This window comes from Ursus arctos, unplaced genomic scaffold (genome assembly GCF_023065955.2).
Source record: "Ursus arctos isolate Adak ecotype North America unplaced genomic scaffold, UrsArc2.0 scaffold_18, whole genome shotgun sequence".
NCBI classification, from domain to species: domain Eukaryota; kingdom Metazoa; phylum Chordata; class Mammalia; order Carnivora; family Ursidae; genus Ursus; species Ursus arctos.
In genome coordinates, this window is record NW_026622852.1 from 29,762,751 (window position 1) to 29,783,744 (window position 20,994).

The 20,994-nt window shown below is 38.0% G+C and overlaps 1 protein-coding gene across 2 annotated transcripts in view; it reads left to right on the forward strand.

Annotated features, from left to right (window-relative positions):
- The window catches only part of TGFBR1 (transforming growth factor beta receptor 1), a 56,776-nt gene that overhangs the window by 19,766 nt on the left and 16,016 nt on the right, over nt 1-20,994 (forward strand). Inside the window, exons 2-4 of one of the 2 annotated variants that reach the window (XM_026506147.4) lie at nt 9,370-9,615; nt 11,987-12,229; nt 17,007-17,237. In XM_026506147.4, the coding sequence (XP_026361932.1) occupies nt 9,370-9,615; nt 11,987-12,229; nt 17,007-17,237 (720 nt within the window). The remainder of the gene's footprint in view (nt 1-9,369; nt 9,616-11,986; nt 12,230-17,006; nt 17,238-20,994) is intronic. The other variant, XM_026506148.4, reaches the window with a different exon arrangement.

Consider the following 20,994-nt stretch of genomic DNA (forward strand, 5'->3'; position numbering starts at 1 on the left):
AAATTTGCCACATCCTGAGCTCATGATTTGATTTAATATTGGAGTAATGTAAATTGGCACTACATCTATAAAATGAGGTGATTGTCTCCACAGCTAGGACACCTTTCAGATCGAACTTTGTTGAATTCGTTCTTTGATTTTCTGACTCATATTTACACGGCAGATTGATATTCAAGTAACACTTAACTGATTACTTATTATTTGGACATTTGTGGAGTTTTGTGCCCAGTTCTCCCTCTATCTCCCCCATCACCATGGCTACAGTTAACAGTAAGTGCTGTTGACCCTTTTAAAATCTGTTGTTAAACAGATTCCCCAAATCTGCTAAGCAAATCTTTATCCTGTATTGCACAGTTTATTTTATTTTGAGCCTAAATGAAAGCCTTTGTATTAATTGCCCCTATTAAATCTCATCTTGCTGTTTAGGCAGCCTGTTCTTAGTGTGCTTTTCTCTGATATCAGTTAACGTTATATCAGCTAATTCCTTGGAGCTCAGGAGACTAGAAAATGAAATTATTGTGGAAAAACAAGTGATTGAGAATTTAGGTGTGCCTCTAGTCTTCCAGGTTGGAATTGTATGTTGAATCAGAAATGATGTTTCTTAAGTGCTTGGACTTTCTGGAGAAATGTCTGGATAAATCATATTTTTGTTTTGAAGCCCTTAATTTGAGAGTCCAGTGTTATCTGGACTAGACTAGAGAATTCACTTTCACATCGTATGGTACTTGGTGTTTTGACAAGCTGACTTTGACATTACTGCTGCCAGGTAACTTTAAAGTTAGGGGTGAAGTTGAGAAGAACCACTGAGTGCTTTGCAGAACAAAACTCAGTTGGTGGCCAGGGTTTTAGCCTTGTTTACAGAGATTTGCAGCATATTTTTAAAGAGGAAGAGAACATACATATGCCTCCCCCAGAGCTGGAACCAGGTAGAAGAGGACAAGTCCCCTTGAGAGAGGGCATGGCATTGGGCGCAGTGGGAAGAGGGGAAGGCAGAAGAACTGGAGTAGAGATATAGACTAGCTTGTAATGGGGTTGCCATTAGTACCTGAAAGGATTTGTTACAACTTCTAACTTTTGCCTTCATCTTTGCCAACAGCGGTATGAGCTTCTGTTTTTTTTTTTTTTTAAGATTTTATTTATTTATTCGACAGAGATAGAGACAGCCAGCGAGAGAGGGAACACAAGCAGGGGGAGTGGGAGAGGAAGAAGCAGGCTCATAGCAGAGGAGCCTGATGTGGGGCTCGATCCCACAACGGCGGGATCACGCTCTGAGCCAAAGGCAGACGCTTAACCTCTGTGCCACCCAGGCGCCCCATGAGCTTCTGTTTTTAACAGTTGCTAAGCAGACTGAATAAAAGGCACTGTGCATGTCCTTCACCTGCCCATTGGTGCATATTTGTAATATTTGGAAATACTCTCACTATGTAGTAGAGTATAATTGTGTTATAATGGGAAGGGGAAGGAAAAGAAGGGTCATGACCAGCAAAGTCAGAGTGGTGAAAAAATTGGAATTCAGTCTCTGGTGAGAGAAATCGTCATCCCTCTGTTCCTTTTTAACTGCTGAACTGTCTCAGCAAGAAAGAATCTAGGGGTCCTTTCAGAGGCCCTTTTATCACAAATACCACTATTAGAGGAATAATATTGTATTTGGTTTTAAATGTGTTGACTTTGCACTAAAAAGCAAGCCAGGCAGAGCATTTCTTGGAAGGCAGTTAAAATATGAGTCTGGGGGCGCCTGGGTGGCTCAGTCGTTAAGCGTCTGCGTCAGCTCAGGGCGTGGTCCCGGCGTTATAGGATCGAGCCCCACATCAGGCTCCTCCGCTATGAGCCTGCTTCTTCCTCTCCCACTCCCCCTGCTTGTGTTCCCTCTCTCACTGGCTGTCTCTCTGTCGAATAAATAAATAAAAATCTTAAAAAAAAAATATGAGTCTGGAACTCAAGTATGAGGTCAAGAAGTGTAAAGATGTAGATCTGAAATGCAGCAAAGGGCTGACTGTGGACGTGAGTTAGGGAAGTGTGATGTCATGTAAACTAATAAAGATGTGTCAGTGCATCTCATATCCTAAAGAATTGTAGAAAAAAATATTGTGAATTCACTAGTGAATTTCATCAGATGTTTCAGTCAAGTTCTTGATGGAGTGGAAGAAGGATTGAGAGACCAAATAAGCATTGAAAAAGGAAAGAGTATTGAAGTATATACATAAAAAGGGGGATAAGTTTTATAGACACTATCACTCTTGGCCTGGGAAGACAAGGTTTCTGGTACTAGTTTTCATTTAATCAGCAGAGGTCATATATGTCTGATCCATATACTCTTCACCGGCTGTCTACTTTTCCGTTTGTCTAGCCAGATATGTAGGCTTGTGAATCAGCCCTTGGTGGCCCAAGCACTAGGTAGAAGTAATAGTGTTTTGATGTGTGACTGACCTCCAGAAACACTGAAATGAGGCAGTGATGGAAATTTCCTTTATAGGTGGGACCAAGAGCCAGAATCTCAACTTGGGATTTATCACCATCACTGAAGATGATAAGGATCCTGCTCTCTCTCGTTACTGTTGTCACTTTCTTTGATGATAGCTAGATATTTGGTTTCTGACAGTCTTTCACATCACACCAACATCTTCAAATTTTGAAAATTCTGTGATTTATTCTACAATCTTTGGAAATTTCTATTGCTAGTAATTGTATTTTCTGGCACGGGATTGACAATTTTCTGTGACTACAGCCGTTTTTCATTGTAGTGCTGAGCCATAGTGAAATCTTTATGAAGACTTTAATAGGGATTAAGGTTAAGCTAAATTTTAGTTTTAGGAGGGCTACCAATGCAAATGAGTAAAGTGGTGATTAAGTGAATAATCCCTTCCGTACATGGCCACGTTTGCACGTGCAGAGGTTCCAACAGTTGTGTCGTGTCTTAACTTTCTGTCCAGAAACTGGAGTTTTCTTTTTACCTTGATTATAATGCAGATGCAGATTTCAGAAGTTAAAGTGTGGGAAAATGTGCGTTTTAGAATGGAGAAGCTGTGGCTGCTGGTAGATACTAGGGCACAGAAGCAAAAGGTGGCCAAGGTAGGAGAAAGGTCCTGAACAGGGAGTTTGATTCTTATCTTTGGTGTCAGGCAAAAGAGCCAAACTCTAGAGGTCTGAACAGGAAGCCGTACTATTGAACCACTGGGGAGTCTTGAAAGGTTTGAGTTATTTAACATATGGATACCAACACAGAAACATACAGATTGGGGGGGAGGGATTGGGATAGGCCGGTGATGGGTATTAAGGAGGGCACGTACTGCACGGTGCACTGGGTGTTATATGCAGATAATGAATCATGGAACATTACATGAAAAACTAAGGATACACTGTATGGTGACTAACATAACATTATAAAAAATTATTATTAAAAAAAAGAAACATACAGATACCAACACCATCACATTTGTGATGATAATGTAGTGGGAATTCACATCGACCTGTAATATGGGTAGAATATTGTTATAACTTATTTTGATACTCTTAGGTTTGGGTTTTTTCATTAGTAAAATGATAGAACTGAATTAAAATGAGATGATCTTGAGGTTTCCTATGGCCCTGTCTGTCTAGGATTGTAGAGTGGAATTTTACATGTTACTTTTGGGAAGATGTGTTTCTCTAGTGGCCTACAAATAAACACTGCCATTTATTATATTTGATAATTCTGTATGGTCACATACGATTTATATTAGTAGTTCCAAAATGTGCTAATGTACAGTATCTCATTTGACGATCTTATTGAGATGATGAAATAGGTCAGGAAGGTATTATGTTCATTTTGTTGATGAAATGAAACCGTTACGGTTAGTATCTTGAATACTTATTTAAATGTGATGGTCTCATTAACACTTGGGATAATAGCCACCAAGAATGAAATCCTGCCACTGAGAAAAGAAAACCCTGTCAGGACAACTTTCTCACCTTAAACTATTGATCAGATTTACATATTCTCCAGGTTCTGACTTGGATGTCCTGTGAAGCTTTTCTTGCCTTCCCATCTACCTTGGCAGAGTTCGAAGCACTTTGATCATTCTCTTCCAGACTCTGGATTTCAGTGATCTGTTTAATGGCTTACTCTTCCACCCTAGTGAACTCCTTCAGTCCTGCGCAGCATCTGGCATATGGAGAGGCTCAACGAAAAATGGCAGAATTAAATGAAAGAGTGAAGTTGACGAGGTGTTAAAGGATGCTGCAGGGTGGGGCATGAAATTTGAGCTGTGGGGTGGGAAGAAGACATCATTGTATACCTTTGTTAGGTAGAAATTTTGCCCTGTAAGTGCATTTAAAAATCAACAAAACAACAACCTAATTAAGAAAGGGAGATAACTAGGGGTCAGAGCTATCTATTGATAAGATAAATTTGAATTTTTTAAAAATGGGAATTAAAGTTCATGAATTCTGGGAATTTTTAAATTGTCTTATTTTTTCCCTAAACTATATTGCTGCATCTCATACATTTAACAGCAATCTTGTATTCCATCTCAACTCTGATTTAAAGTGGTAAAATAGAATTTTAAAATTTCCTCAAGAAATAAACCCTTACCTGGTTAAGCTTTATGTTAAGTAATGTTTATATTTGTCCAGTTACCTGTTCCTACTGAAAGACTTGTTAAGAGAAGCCCTTTAGCACTGACTTTCTCAAACTTGCCATAAGTAATGACCCCTTTGGAAGGAAACATACAGAATGTATTTTTCATGTTACTTAAATTGTATAGCTATGAAACTAGATATAAAATTTTTGTTTTTGGCTCATTTACAACTATAAACCAAGCCTGCAAATTAAATACAAAGACACTACAAAACTAACAAATTTCAAATTAATACAATTATTCAGTGTGACAGGTGATGTTTAGGTTTCACAGTAGAAAAACAGTAGCCTTAGGTCTCATTCCATTTTAGATCTGTTTCTGTATTTTATCTTCAGTGATACTAAAAGCTGCAAGTACCCATTCTCCATAAGTAATATTGTGCAAGGTGCTATTAATGACTTCAAGGTTTGTTCGTAAGTTCAGGATAGTCAGACCTCATAATCTAACCAAAACACTTGCCAGCAAACATTCCTCAAATACCAATTTTAATGAGATGTCAGCTGTGGTGTTCATTTGAAGATGAGGTTAATGTTATGTCATTACTGAAATCTTTATTAAATGGCTGTCTACACTAGCTCATGCTGGAAGTGAGAATGGAAAAATGTCATTGGATACTTCCAATCACATTTACTGCTAATGAGCTTTTGCAGTTGTACTACAAAGATAGGATCCATTAATACTTGTAGCATATATATGGTATTAGCTGTTAGACTTTTGGCTTTGAATATACCATACCTGTTTTGTCATATGCTCTGATGATTCTAGTTTCCTGTATTTTTCACTGTTGGTTAGTTACTATGAGAGCTTTGCTTTTACAGTGTGCCATCAGGACATTTCACCTGAAGGAGATTTTAACGCAACTGAAGAAGCATCAGTGAAAGCCTACTGACAGTACTTATTTACATTGTGGTTACTTATGGTTCAGCATTTTTATCATTCGTTTTATTTATTTATTTTTTTTAAAGATTTTATTTATTTATTTGACAGAGACAGCCAGCGAGAGAGAGAACACAAGCAGGGGGAGTGGGAGAGGAAGAAGCAGGCTCCTAGCAGAGGAGCCTGATGTGGGGCTCGATCCCAGAACGCTGGGATCACGCCCTGAGCCGAAGGCAGACGCTTAACGACTGCGCCACCCAGGCGCCCCTATCATTCGTTTTAGTTTATCTTTTAAATGAAAACATTAACGAAATTTTGTACACAATTCTTAGACTCCCCTTCTTCTCCCAACATTCTTGTGACCTCCTCTTTAGGAAACACTGTTTTAGCATATATTTTTGTGATCACTAAGAGTCCAGGATTCACTGGTGGGAAAATAAATTAAAAAAAACCTTGGCCCTTCTTAGTGTAATGAGAGACCCTTTTACAACAAACTATAAATTGATTGATTTGTTCTATCTTAAAGGTATACAAAGAGGACTATGGGAACATATTATAAGGACCTCCCACTTAAGGGTAGGGGAGAGTTTAGAGAGCCTGTCATGGAAAAGATTTTGTTTGAATAGCGTCTTAAAGGATGAGAGGTGGTTTAGACTAGGCAGAGAGATAGTATGTGTAAAGACCATGGTCATGAAAGACATGATTGTTGTGAGAAGCATGTGGCCCTAGATTGTGTTTGTAATGTGAGTGGTCAATTGGGCCCCAAAAGTAAAAGTCTTAATGTTAGACCAAGTGTTTAGGTCTCATTTCTTATATGCTAAGGGAGAAGGTGAAGATCTTAGAACTGAGATAGTATTCATGGCAATATTTTTTATATATACAATTACCACATTGTATTATGGTGTTCTCTTTCTATAGGCCTTGGAACTCTTCAAGGGCTGTGACTATGAATTATCAATCTTTGTACACTACGCTTTTGGTACAATAACTGATAAAGCTAATGGTTAGAAAATATTGGTTGACTAACTAACCATGAGTAAAGGAGATTCAGGAGAGAATGATGATAATCTCCGATGGTGGTGGTTTTAATCTTTTGTGGGTGGTAGACCCCTTTGTGATTCTATTGAAAGCTATGACCTCCAAAATGTAAATACATACAACATTTGATAGTTTCATGGCATTCATGTATCCCTGAAACCAGTCCATGGGTTTCTTATTCAGAATTCCTCTTTAGGAAATTGAACCTATAATCACCCCTAAACCTCACCATGAATAACCACCATCTCTTTTAATTATCTTTAAATGTTAGAATGATTTCACTCATGTGGAATTTAGCAAACAAAACAGATGAACATAGGGGAAGGGAAGGAAAAATAAGGTGAAAATGGAGGGAAACCATAAGAGTCTCTTAACTCTGGGAAAAAAACTGAGGGTTGCTGGAGGAGAGATAGGTGGGGGGCTGGGGTAATTGAGTGATGGGCATTAAGGAGGGCACTTGATAGTGAGCACTGGGTGTTATATGCAACTGATGAATCACTAAATTTTTTTTTAAAAGATTTATTCATTTGACAGAGAGGCAGCGAGAGAGGGAACACAAACGGGAGTGGGAGAGGGAGAAGCAGGCCTCCCGCTGAGCAGGGAGCGTGATGTGGGGCTCGATCCCAGAACACTGGGATCATGACCCAAGCCAATGGCAGACGCTTAACGACTGAGCCACCCTGAATCACTAAATTTTACCTCAGAAACTAATAATACTATATGTTAACTAAATGTAATTTAAATAACAAATTTTTAAATTTTTAAAAATAATTTTTATTTATTTTTTTATTTTTTTATTTTTTTTTTAAAGATTTTATTCATTTATGTGACAGAGAGACAGCCAGCGAGAGAGGGAACACAGCAGGGGGAGTGGGAGAGGAAGAAGCAGGCTCCCAGCGGAGGAGCCTGATGTGGGACTCGATCCCGGATCGCCAGGATCACGCCCTGAGCCGAAGGCAGACGCTTTAACGACTGCGCTACCCAGGCGCCCCTAAAAATAATTTTTAAATGTTAGGGTATGATTGTGTCTCTTTAAATAGTCTTTTTGAGTTCTTATGGTTGGAAGGAGTTAAATCAAATAGTTTAACTAAGAAGAACAAATTTTTTTTTAATAATGACTAAGGTAAAACTTTGCTGGTTTGTAAAGGTAATAAACAAGTATATTAATTAAGCCAGCAACCAAGAAGCACTTGCTTGAGGGGATCCTGACATTCCTGAGTTTGGGTTTAGCAAGTGAGTTGAGGTCCTCAAGACCACCTTCAGGCTGAGTGATTTGCTAGAAGGACTCATAGGACTAGAAAAGCTACTGTACTCATGGTTATGGTTTATTACAGTGGGAAAGATATATATTAAATTATCAAAAGGAAAAGGCACATGGGGCAAATCCTAGGAGAAACCAGATGCCAGCTTCCAGGTGTCCTCGGCCAGTGCAGTAGCACAGGTGCGTGCTGTAGCTCAGCAGCAGTGTGACAGCACGTGCTCAGTGTTGCCAGTCTGGGAAGCACAGCAGAGTCGTGGTGTCCAGAGTTGTTATTGGGGCTCAGTCACACAGGCTTGTAGCATTCTTATCAGGGAGAATATTTCAAGGGCTCAGAGCTCATTTCCTAGGGCCAGGCCAGGGGCCAGGCCTGAAGAGAGGCGTTTCTTGGGAATGTGCAGGGTTTGAGCAACTCAAGCCTGCTGAGTTAATCCTGCCTGCCTAGCTATTCTTTTTCTAGATATACAGTTTCTGTGGACCTCTTTGGTCTTATCATAAGTAGCCATTCTATGTACTACATATCTGGACTGTAACTTTTTCCTCTCCAACAAGTAATAGGCAAGTTTGTTCGGATTTAAGGACATATCTGTGTTTTGCAGTTTCATGAGATTGTAGTGGAATGTAAGTACCCGTTCTATCATTCAAAAAAATTTTTTTGAATGCTGGTATGTACCAGACCTAGTGTTAAATACAGATTTACAGAAATGATTACTGTGTATCTCTGCCCTCAGTGAGCTTATAGTTTCATAGGGGAGAGAAAAAATTAGCAATTCTGGTAAGCAGTGTGTGCTTTGGGCAGCATTTAACCTCATTGGAGAGCATGGTGGAGTGTGTGTGTGTCTGTGTATATGGAAGGTGTTGGTAATTAGGGGAAGACTTCCCTAAAGGAGTCACTTCTTGAATTGAGTCATAAAGATCAAAAGATACAAGTGGGCATAGAGCTAGTGTTTCTCCAGTCTATGGTTGGGTGTGTGATTGGAGCATTCATCTATTACTGGTGCAGTCTCCTTGGCTTACTGAGCAAGTACACTAATCCTAGCTAGAAGATATTTGTCTTTCTTAGGGTTTGCACAAGAGGAGAGAGTATCTGGCTTAGTACAAATCTATTTCCTTTTTATTCCATTGCCATAAATCTACCCAAATGGCGTTTCCAACCTACCATGAGTAGGTAGAAGTATTTTCACATGTTGGTTCCCAACGGGGGTATGTGAATACATAGTTTTGAACTGGTAAGAATAAGTATAACCATTAAAAATTTAAATGTACTGTGTTTCAAATAGGAGGGCTTATGCTTGCCTTAACTTAATGAAATTACTTATAAGAATTTTCTATACTTGGAAGCAAAAAAGTTTTAGAAAAAAAACGTGGGTCCAGATTTTATCATACTGGCTCCTACGTATGTGTGGTTCTCACAGAATTTGGAACCTCTGAGAGTAATAAGAGTTTTGTTTTTTGAACAGTGCAAATAAATTGTATGATTATAATAGGATCAGGAATGTATTGTTTTAATGAATATGGGATAATTTCACATTGTTAACCTGGAGAATTTTTTTCTAATAGAATCTTGTTCTCTTTTTCCAGCATTACAGTGTTTCTGCCACCTTTGTACAAAAGATAATTTTACTTGTGTGACAGATGGGCTCTGCTTTGTCTCTGTCACAGAGACCACAGACAAAGTTATACACAATAGCATGTGTATAGCTGAAATTGACCTAATTCCTCGAGACAGACCATTTGTATGTGCACCATCTTCAAAAACTGGGTCTGTTACTACAACCTATTGCTGCAACCAGGACCATTGCAATAAAATAGAACTCCCAACTGTTGGTAAGTTGTCGTATAAGATTTTTTTTCTTAATACTACAAGAAAAGCTGATTCCGACTAATGTTTTAGAGCTGAAAGAGGTCTTATAGAACTTTGTCTAACTGTAGACTTTGTCAGCTTATTCAGTTCTGAGGCAAGAAGGAACTTGTCCATAGTTGTAGAGTCACAGGAGTAGTCAAGATCCCGACTTCTGGTTGTGTGTTGTTTGACAACGTGGTTCCAATAATAGACTTTCTCTGAGGTCTGTTAGGCCTAAAAGGCTAGCCTCTTAAAGGCGAATTCTGACAAAGCTGCCATAGCAGTACGTCCTCAGGGGGTCCCTACTTTGTCCTCAGAGTGGATTTCTTTTCCTAGTATAATGCTTCAGGCTCTTAAAGCAATTGCTAATGGGCAGGAATTGAGAGCAGCACTAAATAGTTCAGATGCCTTCATTTTGCAATTTAACCTTGCTTTGTGATCTTTATGTATAAATCATTATATGTGATTTCTAGGTTTTTGGTCCTTTGCCATAGTTTACATTTTACAATGTCCTGGCAGAGCTAGGAATTTGAAGGCTTTATATACTCTTAGGATTAGTTTAATTTTCAGGTTCTGGTTTGAGATGTTGGTCTGAGCACATGTATTTAACTCCTCCATCACCTTCCTCAAATCCCACATTTCTACTGTCATACTCAAAGGAATATAAAAATGCGGGAAACCCATATTCATGCTAGCCAAATTGATGGAAGAATACCACCCTCATGCCTGCACTTGTGAGAAACTTCTATAATTTATAGTGCAGATAACTTCAGACTAGTGAAGATTGACTACCCATATGAAAAGAAGTAAGTGAAAGGACCTCTTACAAAATCCCACCAAACCTTAAGCTGAGCGGTTTGGGGTGAGGAGGTTACAGGAGTAAACGCTCAGTTCTCCTTCAGGAGGAAGCACCTGGTTTCATTGCTCAGGGAGGCAGACCACAGTGCTCACTCTCCACTCACAGTTGGTCCAGGTGTCATGCTAACTGAAGTAGGAAGCACCACTGTGGCCCAGCAGAAAAGGGCCAGTTCTGTAGGTTACAGAGGGAGGCAGTCCTCCATTCAAGTGGTAACAGCAAAGTAAAACCAGATCTTCAGCATTATAGGGAAGCTTCCCCAGGGCAAGTTTCTATCGGACTATAATTTTTCTGACTTCTGTTTAGGGTATCTGCAATTCTAATATGACAAAGAAAATTACAATTCCAGAATTTCCCATTTCCATTGTTTGGGCTTGAAGTATCTAAATGAAGGCTCATAAAGCCTTGTGAAGAACTTACTTCATTTCTAATGCTAAACATACATAAGTCCCTCATTCCCAGGTCTCTGTTAAGCAAACAGCAAAAAAAATTACCAAATGAAAGATTTGGTGGTTCAAAAGAAGTGAACTGAACTGGGTAAATCAGAGTAGATGTCGTCCTATGAAAAAGACTTACCTCATGATAAAGAAGAACTTTCAGACAGTCCACAGTCCATTTTCAGTTAAAGATCACTCTTAGGTGAAAAGCTAAATTGATGAATTATTCTTAAAAATGTAATATTGAAAGTGAGTAGCAGAGTGGAGACCAAGATTTTACAGCCTAGTGTGAGACAAGCTTAAGGCAAGACAACCTTGAGAAATTGTGTTACAATTCAGGGAGAAAAAACAGTGAGCAAATGAAGAGATATAGAGGATAAATCTAAGTGATCCAATATGCTTACTACAAAAATTCCAGAAAATGACATACAAGCAGACAGAAAAGAATATGCTAGCAAAATTAATGAAGTTATTGAAAAATACTTAACCAACTACATACAATAAAATGTCAATTTCAAGAATAAAGAAAAAAATTGTTTATGCATTTAGCACAAGGTAACACTGCTTACCTCTAAAAGAAAAAGTTCAGATTTTTCTTCTTTTTTTAAATACCTAAAGGCGGTAGAACGTTTATTGTTACCCAAAATTCTTTAGGTCAGCCAAGATTTTCCATATATAAAAGCAATAGCCATATGTAGATAATTAAGTATTCAGTGTATAAGGACCCATGTACTCTTCTTAAAAGAAATTACTAGAATTAGGATTCTGTCGTAAGAAATCCAAATTAAGATCTCAAGAATGGGAAAGTTAAACTTCCTTAGATGAAGGCTGAAGAGCAGAGGAAGAGTAAGTGGATGTTGACTGAGCTGGTGATCATGAAAGAGGGGCCAGTGGGTAAAGACTGGATGATTCACTTGTTCTGGATTTGAGCCCTATGAGCTTCTGGAACGAGGCTCTCTGACTAATGGGAGTAGTGGCCAAGTATAGGAAATGTGGAGGATTAGGAAATTGTGGTTCCCACCTTCAGTGTTTTTGCTATTGTTGATGTTTATTTCATTTGAGGCCCTTTTTCAGGAAAGCCATCATCTGGCCTTGGTCCCGTCGAATTGGCAGCTGTCATTGCTGGACCGGTCTGCTTTGTCTGCATCTCGCTCATGTTGATGGTTTATATCTGCCATAACCGTACTGTCATTCACCATCGAGTGCCAAATGAAGAGGATCCTTCCTTAGATCGTCCTTTTATTTCGGAGGGCACTACATTAAAAGATTTAATTTATGATATGACGACATCAGGTTCTGGATCAGGTAATGGAATTATTTTTCCTTTTTCCTAAGAAGTCTTTTAAAAGTTAACTGTAGTATTTATTTTATTATTTGGCTAAGCCATTTTGGCTTAGTGCGTTTAAAACTTGGGGTAGTGTGAATACTAATTCCAACTTTAAGCCCAATAAAGGTCTGACTATGACTAGTTTAGCATAGACAAATTAGAATGTACTTGTAAGTCAGCTTCATGTTTGTATAAATTTCAAAGCTTTCTCACCTTCTTATGATTCCATGAGATAGAAAGAATAAGGATAATTATTTTCTTAATGAGGCTGAAGTTCATAGATATTCAAATGATCTATGACTACCCATTCTATTCAGGATTGTTTAGCAGCTTTATTTTTATATTTGAAAGCAAGCATGACAGAAAACATGTTTGAAATTGTGAAGGTTATTTGCTTTTTTAACATATGAAATTGCTGTCTTTAGCTCAGACCTAGTTTTTTTTGTTAAACTAATGATTTTCTCACTTTAGAAAATGTCTAACCACCTTGTTATTTAATATAGCTTTATGGATCCATGGCCTCTGTGATGTTTGCTTTTCTCAGTTCCATTTGCTGATTCTTGTGGTTTCAGAAATAGACTGGCTAATTGCCAGAGTCGTCCCTCGAAGTGGATTTTGATATAGCAGTGCTTCATGTTTAAACTGAAAGGGATTTATTTTTTCACTTACATGTGCTTTGAAAGGATGCTAAGAGAGGAAGACCCCTGTCCTCTACAATATTGTAATTTGACACTGGGCTAGGAGTCAAGAGATCTAGATTCCAGTGCAAGTTTTGTCATTGGTTGGCTCTGACCTTGGTTAAACCATGTTTCTTCTTTTGGGCTTCTGGTTCCTCATCACAGATATGGAACAGAGACTGAGATATACTGTCTTTTGAAAAATATAAATCAGCTTCAAAGAAAGCCTAGGTTCATGGATAAAATGAAGATTTGAAAATACACATAATTAAAATTTCACTAATTTTTTAATCAAGTGACTAAACGAACATTAAAGCAGAAGTTGTTACTGGAAGAAGAATATGACTGAAGCATGAAATCACATCTGATAGTGCATAAAGTTCACAATGACAAATGTCTATTTATTTTAAGGAAATGAATATATATTGATTTATATGTGTATCTGTTGAGTCCTGTAAGCATGAAGAAACCGACTTCTTGGCCTGAAGTCATCTGTTGACTTTGGCCATGTATATTCAGTAAGTGACTTCTGTCTATGACAATAGGACACATACAGGCTTGCACTGGAAGCCAGGTCTCTCAAGGGAGCCTTCAGGGACCCCTGAGACCATTGTGAGCAGGGAGGCAGCGAGAGGTTGGATTGAGATGGAATAGCCTTGGCACTGAAGATGTGACAATCTTCAGACCGGAGTGGTAGAGAAGTGGAGAGAGCTTGTTTCAGGGCTTCCCTGGGGTTTCCAGTTGATTCTGAGTTAATCTAAAGAGTTCCCAAAGGAGATCTGGCTCTTTCTAGAAGTCATCCTAGATCAAAAAACTATGATAAGCAAAGACCAAAGTCACAGAAAATCAGGGTGGCTACAGATCATTTGGAATGAATCCATTGTTACCAAACTTACACGCAGGGGAATCACAGCTGCTCGTGCCACGTGGCACAGTAGTACTGTATCAGGCCTCCAGGGGAAGAAGCCTACCTAAAGGATTAGAAGAAATTGCCGTCTGGTTGACAGCTGATTTCTGAATAAGAATACATTTATTTACTTTTTAAGATACAGACATGAAGTCAAGAATGTAATCACTCTTTTTCCATTTTATCTGTATTTTTAGATGCATCAGGAACCACAGCTCTGTTGTCTGAAAGCTTCTCTCTCTCCTTTTATGCCTTACCCAGCAAAAACTTGTCTACATTTTTTCCTAGCTCTGTGGCTTTAGGCAGTTAGCTGATGTCTCATGCCCAAGTTATTTTATCTTTAAAATGAAAGTAATGAACCCTGCCCTGTGCACGTCATTGGATTGTTGTGAAGTTCAAATGAGACAAGATGTTTTGATAAATTGTAGTTATGTCCAAATGACAGGTGTTACTCTTATTGGAAAGATATTTGGAAGAAAAACTGACATATGGTATCAATTTGCTGCATTGTACCAAAAAAACTTAGTTGAAGGCCTCCTTTCCCTGTCATAGTTCATTATGTGCTGAATGGCCTCCAAATTTATTGAGACAGAAGCTCTCGAATGTTGAATGATAGGAGAAAATGCCACCTGTTTCCTTTCTATTCATTATAAAGCCTTAATGCTGTCTCATGCATGGGACTCATGACGGTGAGTAAGTAAAATGTCTTTATGTAATACCCTTTTTAGTACTTTCGCTCATTGAGAAAAGGTAAAACTAAACATTTCATGTTATGAATTCATATGTTTATTATTCAGTACCATGACCATAGTGGAGGAAAGGCCTGATCTCTATTTCTCAAAGACTGTATCTTTAACTTGGGAACTGTGGGCAGTTCTACGCCTGAAGCTAACCTAATCTCTATTGCAAAAATTTGAATCACAGGTTGTGTGTGCGTGCCCTTATTTAAGCTGTCATTAGATTGTAAAGTATGTGCGTGCATGTGCACGTGTGCCAGTTTTTGAAAGAGAGTGAGCCTTTTAGGCCACTGTTCATTATGTCTTGTTCATGCTTAAGGTCTCTTATAATGTATGGGGGTTATTCGGGTCTTATTTCTATTGTTCACTGCGTGCAAAGCTGCTCAGACCCTGTTTCCCTGTTGAAGTTTTTCTCTCAAGCAGTTCTAAGGATACAGGAGAGGAAAGCAGAGAACATAGAGATTTGAATTAGGCCTATTTATTTTTCTTTTTAGAAGAAAATTAGTACTTTTTAAAAATACTCATGTATTCATGTGGGTTATGGTAACTAAATATAGATAATATGATGAATCTAGATTTGACTTTGAATTTTAGTTTGGGATCTAGAGTCCAGTGATAATGGGGAGACAGAAACTTTCCTTGTCCTGGTAGCCTTTCTTGACCATATCATTTACATGCGACCTGAATGTGTTAGACATTTTCAGACTTCCCATTTATAATTTCCCTTTTTCCTGTATTCCTTGCCTTTCTAACTTCCAGAGTAGCCTCCTGAAGTTAACTTTTAGGTATACTTTAAATCTTCAAGTATATGGTATGACCCCATTCAAAGGCTGTAAGAAAATTTTACAACTTAGTATCTATACTAAACAACATAATTAAGAATCTTCAAGATATAAGAACTTCTTGATTTAAATAAGGATTTTTCACAGATCTATTTTTAGCTAGCAGCCTCCTTATAAACATAAAAACAATTGTTTATAATTAGACTGCTAACTCCTTTGCAGGAGGTGGGGAGGATAGAGAGCAAGGAGAGGAAAATGATCCATTTGAGAAACTTATAGATGAAAAGAGGAAAAACTTCTGATCACTTTAAAGACTTAATATTTGAATATAGAAGCATTTCACATCAGGAAACCAAAGAGCACATAATTTTATTTACTAGCATTGGGTTAATTTGGTCTAGCAAGGAACTCTGAATATAAATTATAAGTTACACAAATTTATGTGTATAGATTGTATGAAAAAAATGCTAGTGTAGAACATGGTTTATACTGGTATTTTTATTGTCAGGGTCAGGATAATTTGAGATGACGCTTACTTAGTTCATAAGGGGATATGATATTAAGTGAATTGGAATAGTCCCACATATAGTGATACTTAAATGTTGTAGGTAGTCATAAATCCTTTTCTGTAAACAAGTGAGTGTGGCAATATTTTAAAAATACATATTTTAGAGTAGGGCATGTTCAGATAGTGAAATAATGCCAGTGTCCCATCACACCAACGTTAAGTTACTTGGCATCATTCTTTAAGATACTAATGTTGCCTACGCAGCCAGTTCCTAGCATGTAAATTGCTTGTCTTGAAATGGTTTCTGTGATAATTTTTACTGATTTATTAAAATCAGTGTGGTCTGTACATACTGATTTTATGTTTCTTGTGTTCACATACTTTTCTCCTCCCATCAATAAAACCGTTACCAGATTCATCCTCCTAAAACAAGATTTTTAAATTGCTTCTCCTCATTCATGAACTCTTTTTAGACATTTTTAATAGTTCCTGTTTCATCCACAGCTCTCATTGGTCATCTTTTTTTTTTTTTATGATTTTATTTATTTGACAGAGAGAGCGAGAGAGCACAAGCAGGGGGAGTGGCAGGCAGAGGCAGAGGGAGAAGCAGGCTCCCCACTGAACAGGGAGCCTGATGCAGGGCTTGATTCCAGGACCCTGGGATCATGATCTGAGCTGAAGGCACACACTTAACTGACTGAGCCACCCAGGCGCCCCTCTCATTAGTCATCTTGAGCTCAGCAATCAGTACTCTTCATAGTCTGATGACAGCTTCCCTTCTCTTCCACTGCTTTACCACACACATCGCTTTCTGTTTAACTGAGCTGGTTCTATAAACATCCATTCATTTCCCTCTTCTACCTGTGCTTTAATATTCCTCCTACCTGAAAACCTTCTCTCCTCTTCTCCTGTGATCCTATCCCTTCTGTAAAGGACAGTCAAATTCAATTTACTTTGTAAAGCCTACCTGGACCCTCTAGCAGGAGTTTCTAGATTCTTTTATTATATTTGTTATCTTATTTTCATTTTATATGAATTACTATTTTTGCAAATGTAGTCTGTCGCTCTTGAGATTGTTCAGTTCCTTAAAGACAGAGCTTTTGGAGTTATTCTGTCACTGTTTAATGCCTATTTTTATTTTTAGGTTTACCATTGCTTGTTCAGAGAACAATTGCAAGAACTATTGTGTTACAAGAAAGTATTGGCAAAGGTCGATTTGGAGAAGTTTGGCGAGGAAAGTGGAGAGGAGAAGAAGTTGCTGTTAAAATATTCTCCTCTAGAGAAGAGCGCTCATGGTTCCGTGAGGCAGAGATTTATCAGACCGTAATGTTACGTCATGAAAACATCTTGGGATTTATAGCAGCAGACAATAAAGGTCAGTAACATCTGCTTCTCCTGTGAGTATAATGAAATCTACTTGAGCTTTTCTACAAATATGGCTACTAAACATTGTCAGATTTGATGAAAAATAAATGTTTGTCATATAGATTAGACCCATTAAGTGAAATAGAATATATTAGAAACCTTTACAAACAGGAACTTAAAAGATTTTCTTGACTCTTGACAAGAGTCTAAGTTTCTAAATCTCTAATTGTTTTATAAAAGAGCTATATTTAAATTTAAAAGTGATGTGCTTTTGTTATTTTGGTTTTAGGCAGTTATTTGAGTATAGTCATAGCATAGAAAAAGTAGAATTTTTATAAACTCCGGTTGCTCAAAATTTTGAGATAAGTTAGAGCCCAGAGTTAGAGCCCTGTTTCCTTTAAATTTCTTCATGACCATTAGGGCATTCTAATAGATACTAATGACCTTATTTATAGGAAGAGTAAAAATAACTTCTCAGTGTATTCTGTTTTAAGTTGGCAGGGTTTAAGTAGTCTTTTAAATAAATAAACTTTTAAATCAATTCCATTAAATAGAGCAATAATTTCTCTAGGACCACTGTGCCCATTGATAACCAACCGTCTAGACACTTTCTTGCCTGTGGTACAGGTGCCTGGGGCCCTGGCTCAGTCCGATGCTGCAGGAAGCGCGGAAGCCATGTCAGTGGAGAGTCAGAATGAGCACTGACGAGGAGCAGTGGCTTCACGCTGTACTTCATCTGCTGTCTTGGCTTCGGCTCCTACGGTTGTGCCCACAGTTCCTGCTTTTGTGGCTTCATCAGAGACTCGTGTTAGAACTCTCATCATCCCGGGGCGCCTGGGTGGCACAGCGGTTAAGCGTCTGCCTTCGGCTCAGGGCGTGATCCCGGCGATCTGGGATCGAGCCCCACATCAGGCTCTTCCACTATGAGCCTGCTTCTTCCTCTCCCACTCCCCCTGCTTGTGTTCCCTCTCTCGCTGGCTGTCTCTATCTCTGTCAAATAAATAAATAAAATCTTTAAAAAAAAAAAAAAAAAAAGAACTCTCATCATCCCTGCCTGCAATCACTTGCATTTCCCAGCTTTCCTACTTTTAAAAAATTTTATCATTTTCTCTTTGAGATTGGCCAGAACCATGGTCCTCTTTTTCCTCTTCTCCCTTCCAATTTTTCTCAACAAAATTTATTTCTTCAGAATATTGTTTAATGATTTTCCCCTTCGCTTTTCTGTATTTTCAAATTTATTCCCACTAGCATGTATTACTTTTTTTTTTTTTAGAGTTTATTTCCAGAAAATTTCCAATATTTAGAAAAGTAGAGTGAGTAGATTATAATGAACACCTGTCACCCAGCTTCAACAGTGATTAGCTTATTGCCAATCATATTTGATCGGATTCCGCCTCCTCTGCTCTGTTTGAATTATTTGAAGCCAAAGATATGATAGCATATCTTTTTATCCATAAACACTTTTCATTTGTATCTTTAGATTAAGGAATCTTAATGCAATGTGACCACACTACTGTTGCCAATTTTTGAAATGTCATCAGTATCCTGTCAGTTTCCTATTTCTGCAGTTGTGTATTCTTTTTTTTTTTTAAATTTTTTATTATGTTATGTTAGTCACCACACAGTACATCCTTAGTTTTTGATGTGGTGTTCCATGATTCATTGTTTGCATATAACACCCAGTGCTCCATGCAATACGTGCCCTCCTTACTACCCATCACCGGCCTATCCCATTCCCCTACCCTCTCCCCTCTGAATAGTCTTTTTTTTTTAAACAATTTGTTACCCACTTTAGGATGCAAAGTCCACACATGGCATTTGGTTGATATTTATCTTAAATCCCTTAAAATTCCTTTGTTCCTCTTCATTTTTTTTTTTCTTCTTGCAGTGTCTTAAAACTGGATTGTTTGTCCTGTAGGGCTTATCACATTCTGGATTGTGTTGATTGAATTTCTCTCGTATCTCTGAACTTGCTCCTTGTATTTAAAAACTGGTAGTTAGGATTAGAGATTAAATCTGAGTAATTTTATTGGTTTCCTGAAAATATTGTATTCCTTCCTATATATTGTATACTTTGTATTATATACTTGTATATTGTATACAACATGTTGTATATTATATATTGATATATATTGATATATATATTGATATATCTATATATATCAATATTATATTAGGAGCCATATAATATTTTATTATTTCTCTCTCTTTTTTAAAGATTTTGTTTTAGAGAGAGAGCATGAGCAGGGGGAGGAGCAGATAAGGAGAGAGAGGGAGGGGGAAGGGAAAAGAATCTCAAGCAGAATCCCTGCTGAGCACAGAGCCCTACCTGGGACTTGATCTCACAACCCTGAGATCATGACCTGAGCCGAAAAGGAAGGGTTGGACACTTAACCGACTGAGCCACCAGGGGCCCCTTGATTATCTCTTTTTTGTGACTTAGGGGCAGTGATGGATGTGATGGATATAGTCAGTGATTTATCAGTGGCTATTACCAATTCAGTATTACTTAATGTAAAAACAAAACAAATAAACAAAAGCAGTGACCATAGTTTGACCAAGTCCTTAGTTTTCATTTTCTTCTGCCTTTGGCACCATTTGGCTTCCTCCCAACTCTTAAATCTTACAATGTTCTGTGACTCTAGATTTTCTGCGTTCATTTATTATTTCTTAGTAGTTGTGTTTGTTTTCTAAAAGTCTTTTTACTGATTTGTATGAAGGCTCTAAGTCTACAAACAGTAATAGTTCCCTTGAAGGACTTAGCCACGTGCATAATTCAAACTCCACTGTGGTGGTTGCTTTTAAATCTGTCTTTTGGGGCTCAAACCTCACCCTGGCACAAAATGCCCTTGTTGCTCTGCCCTGAACTTTCTTTTCCCATTTGCTCAGGCAACAGACAAGCTGGTGCTGTCATCTGGTGGTCACCATGAGAACTGGCTGACCAACCCTCTTGGGTCTTCTCTACCCTCTTCTTTCTTCTTTTTCAGGGGTTAATGGACTTTTCCCAGAACCTAGCCCATCCACCCTAGTTCCCTTCTCCTTTATCTTTATTCTCCTGATTTAGTTAATTCCACCTCAGACAGCCCTTTATATCAGACAGCCTTTTACATATCCTTCTTCTGCCTCTCTTGTTAATTACCTCAGAAAACCTCCTTTTCTTCCATCTGCCTGTGTTCCTCTTTATCTGTCAGCCTTTCAGAATTCAGTCATGATTAATAAGCATGCAGATAAAAATGGTGATGCATTTGTATCAGGGAAAAGAAAAGGTACAAGTTTGAATAGAATCAGTTTATAAAGTTTGTGAAGAATAAACTTTGTTTATATATAAAGTTTATAAAGAACTAGTGTCATGAGTATCTAAATTCTTTGAAAGTACCCAGAAATCCCCTCCCGAATCTTCTGAAAATACCTTTCTTAATCTCATCTAATCAGAGTTGCTTTCCTTCAAGTAACAACCTTCAAAATAAAGAATCTGTTTTATGTGAATTGGGGTGGGTTTTTGTTCTTGTGGAGTCTTTTTGTTTTGTTTTTACAACCAATAGGAAAGGAGACAGCCCATTTAAATTCTTATGAGCCATGCATTCCACTAAATGCTTAATTAGTTGTCCTGTTTTTTAAATCTTCTTAACAGTTTTGCAAAAGTAAGATATTCTTGCTGTGTAAAAGAAGAAACAGAGCCTCATTGGTTAAGAAGTTTATCTGAGGTCACATAGTCAATAATAACTGGGCCCTGGATTTCACCCCAGGTCAGAATGACTCCAAATGTG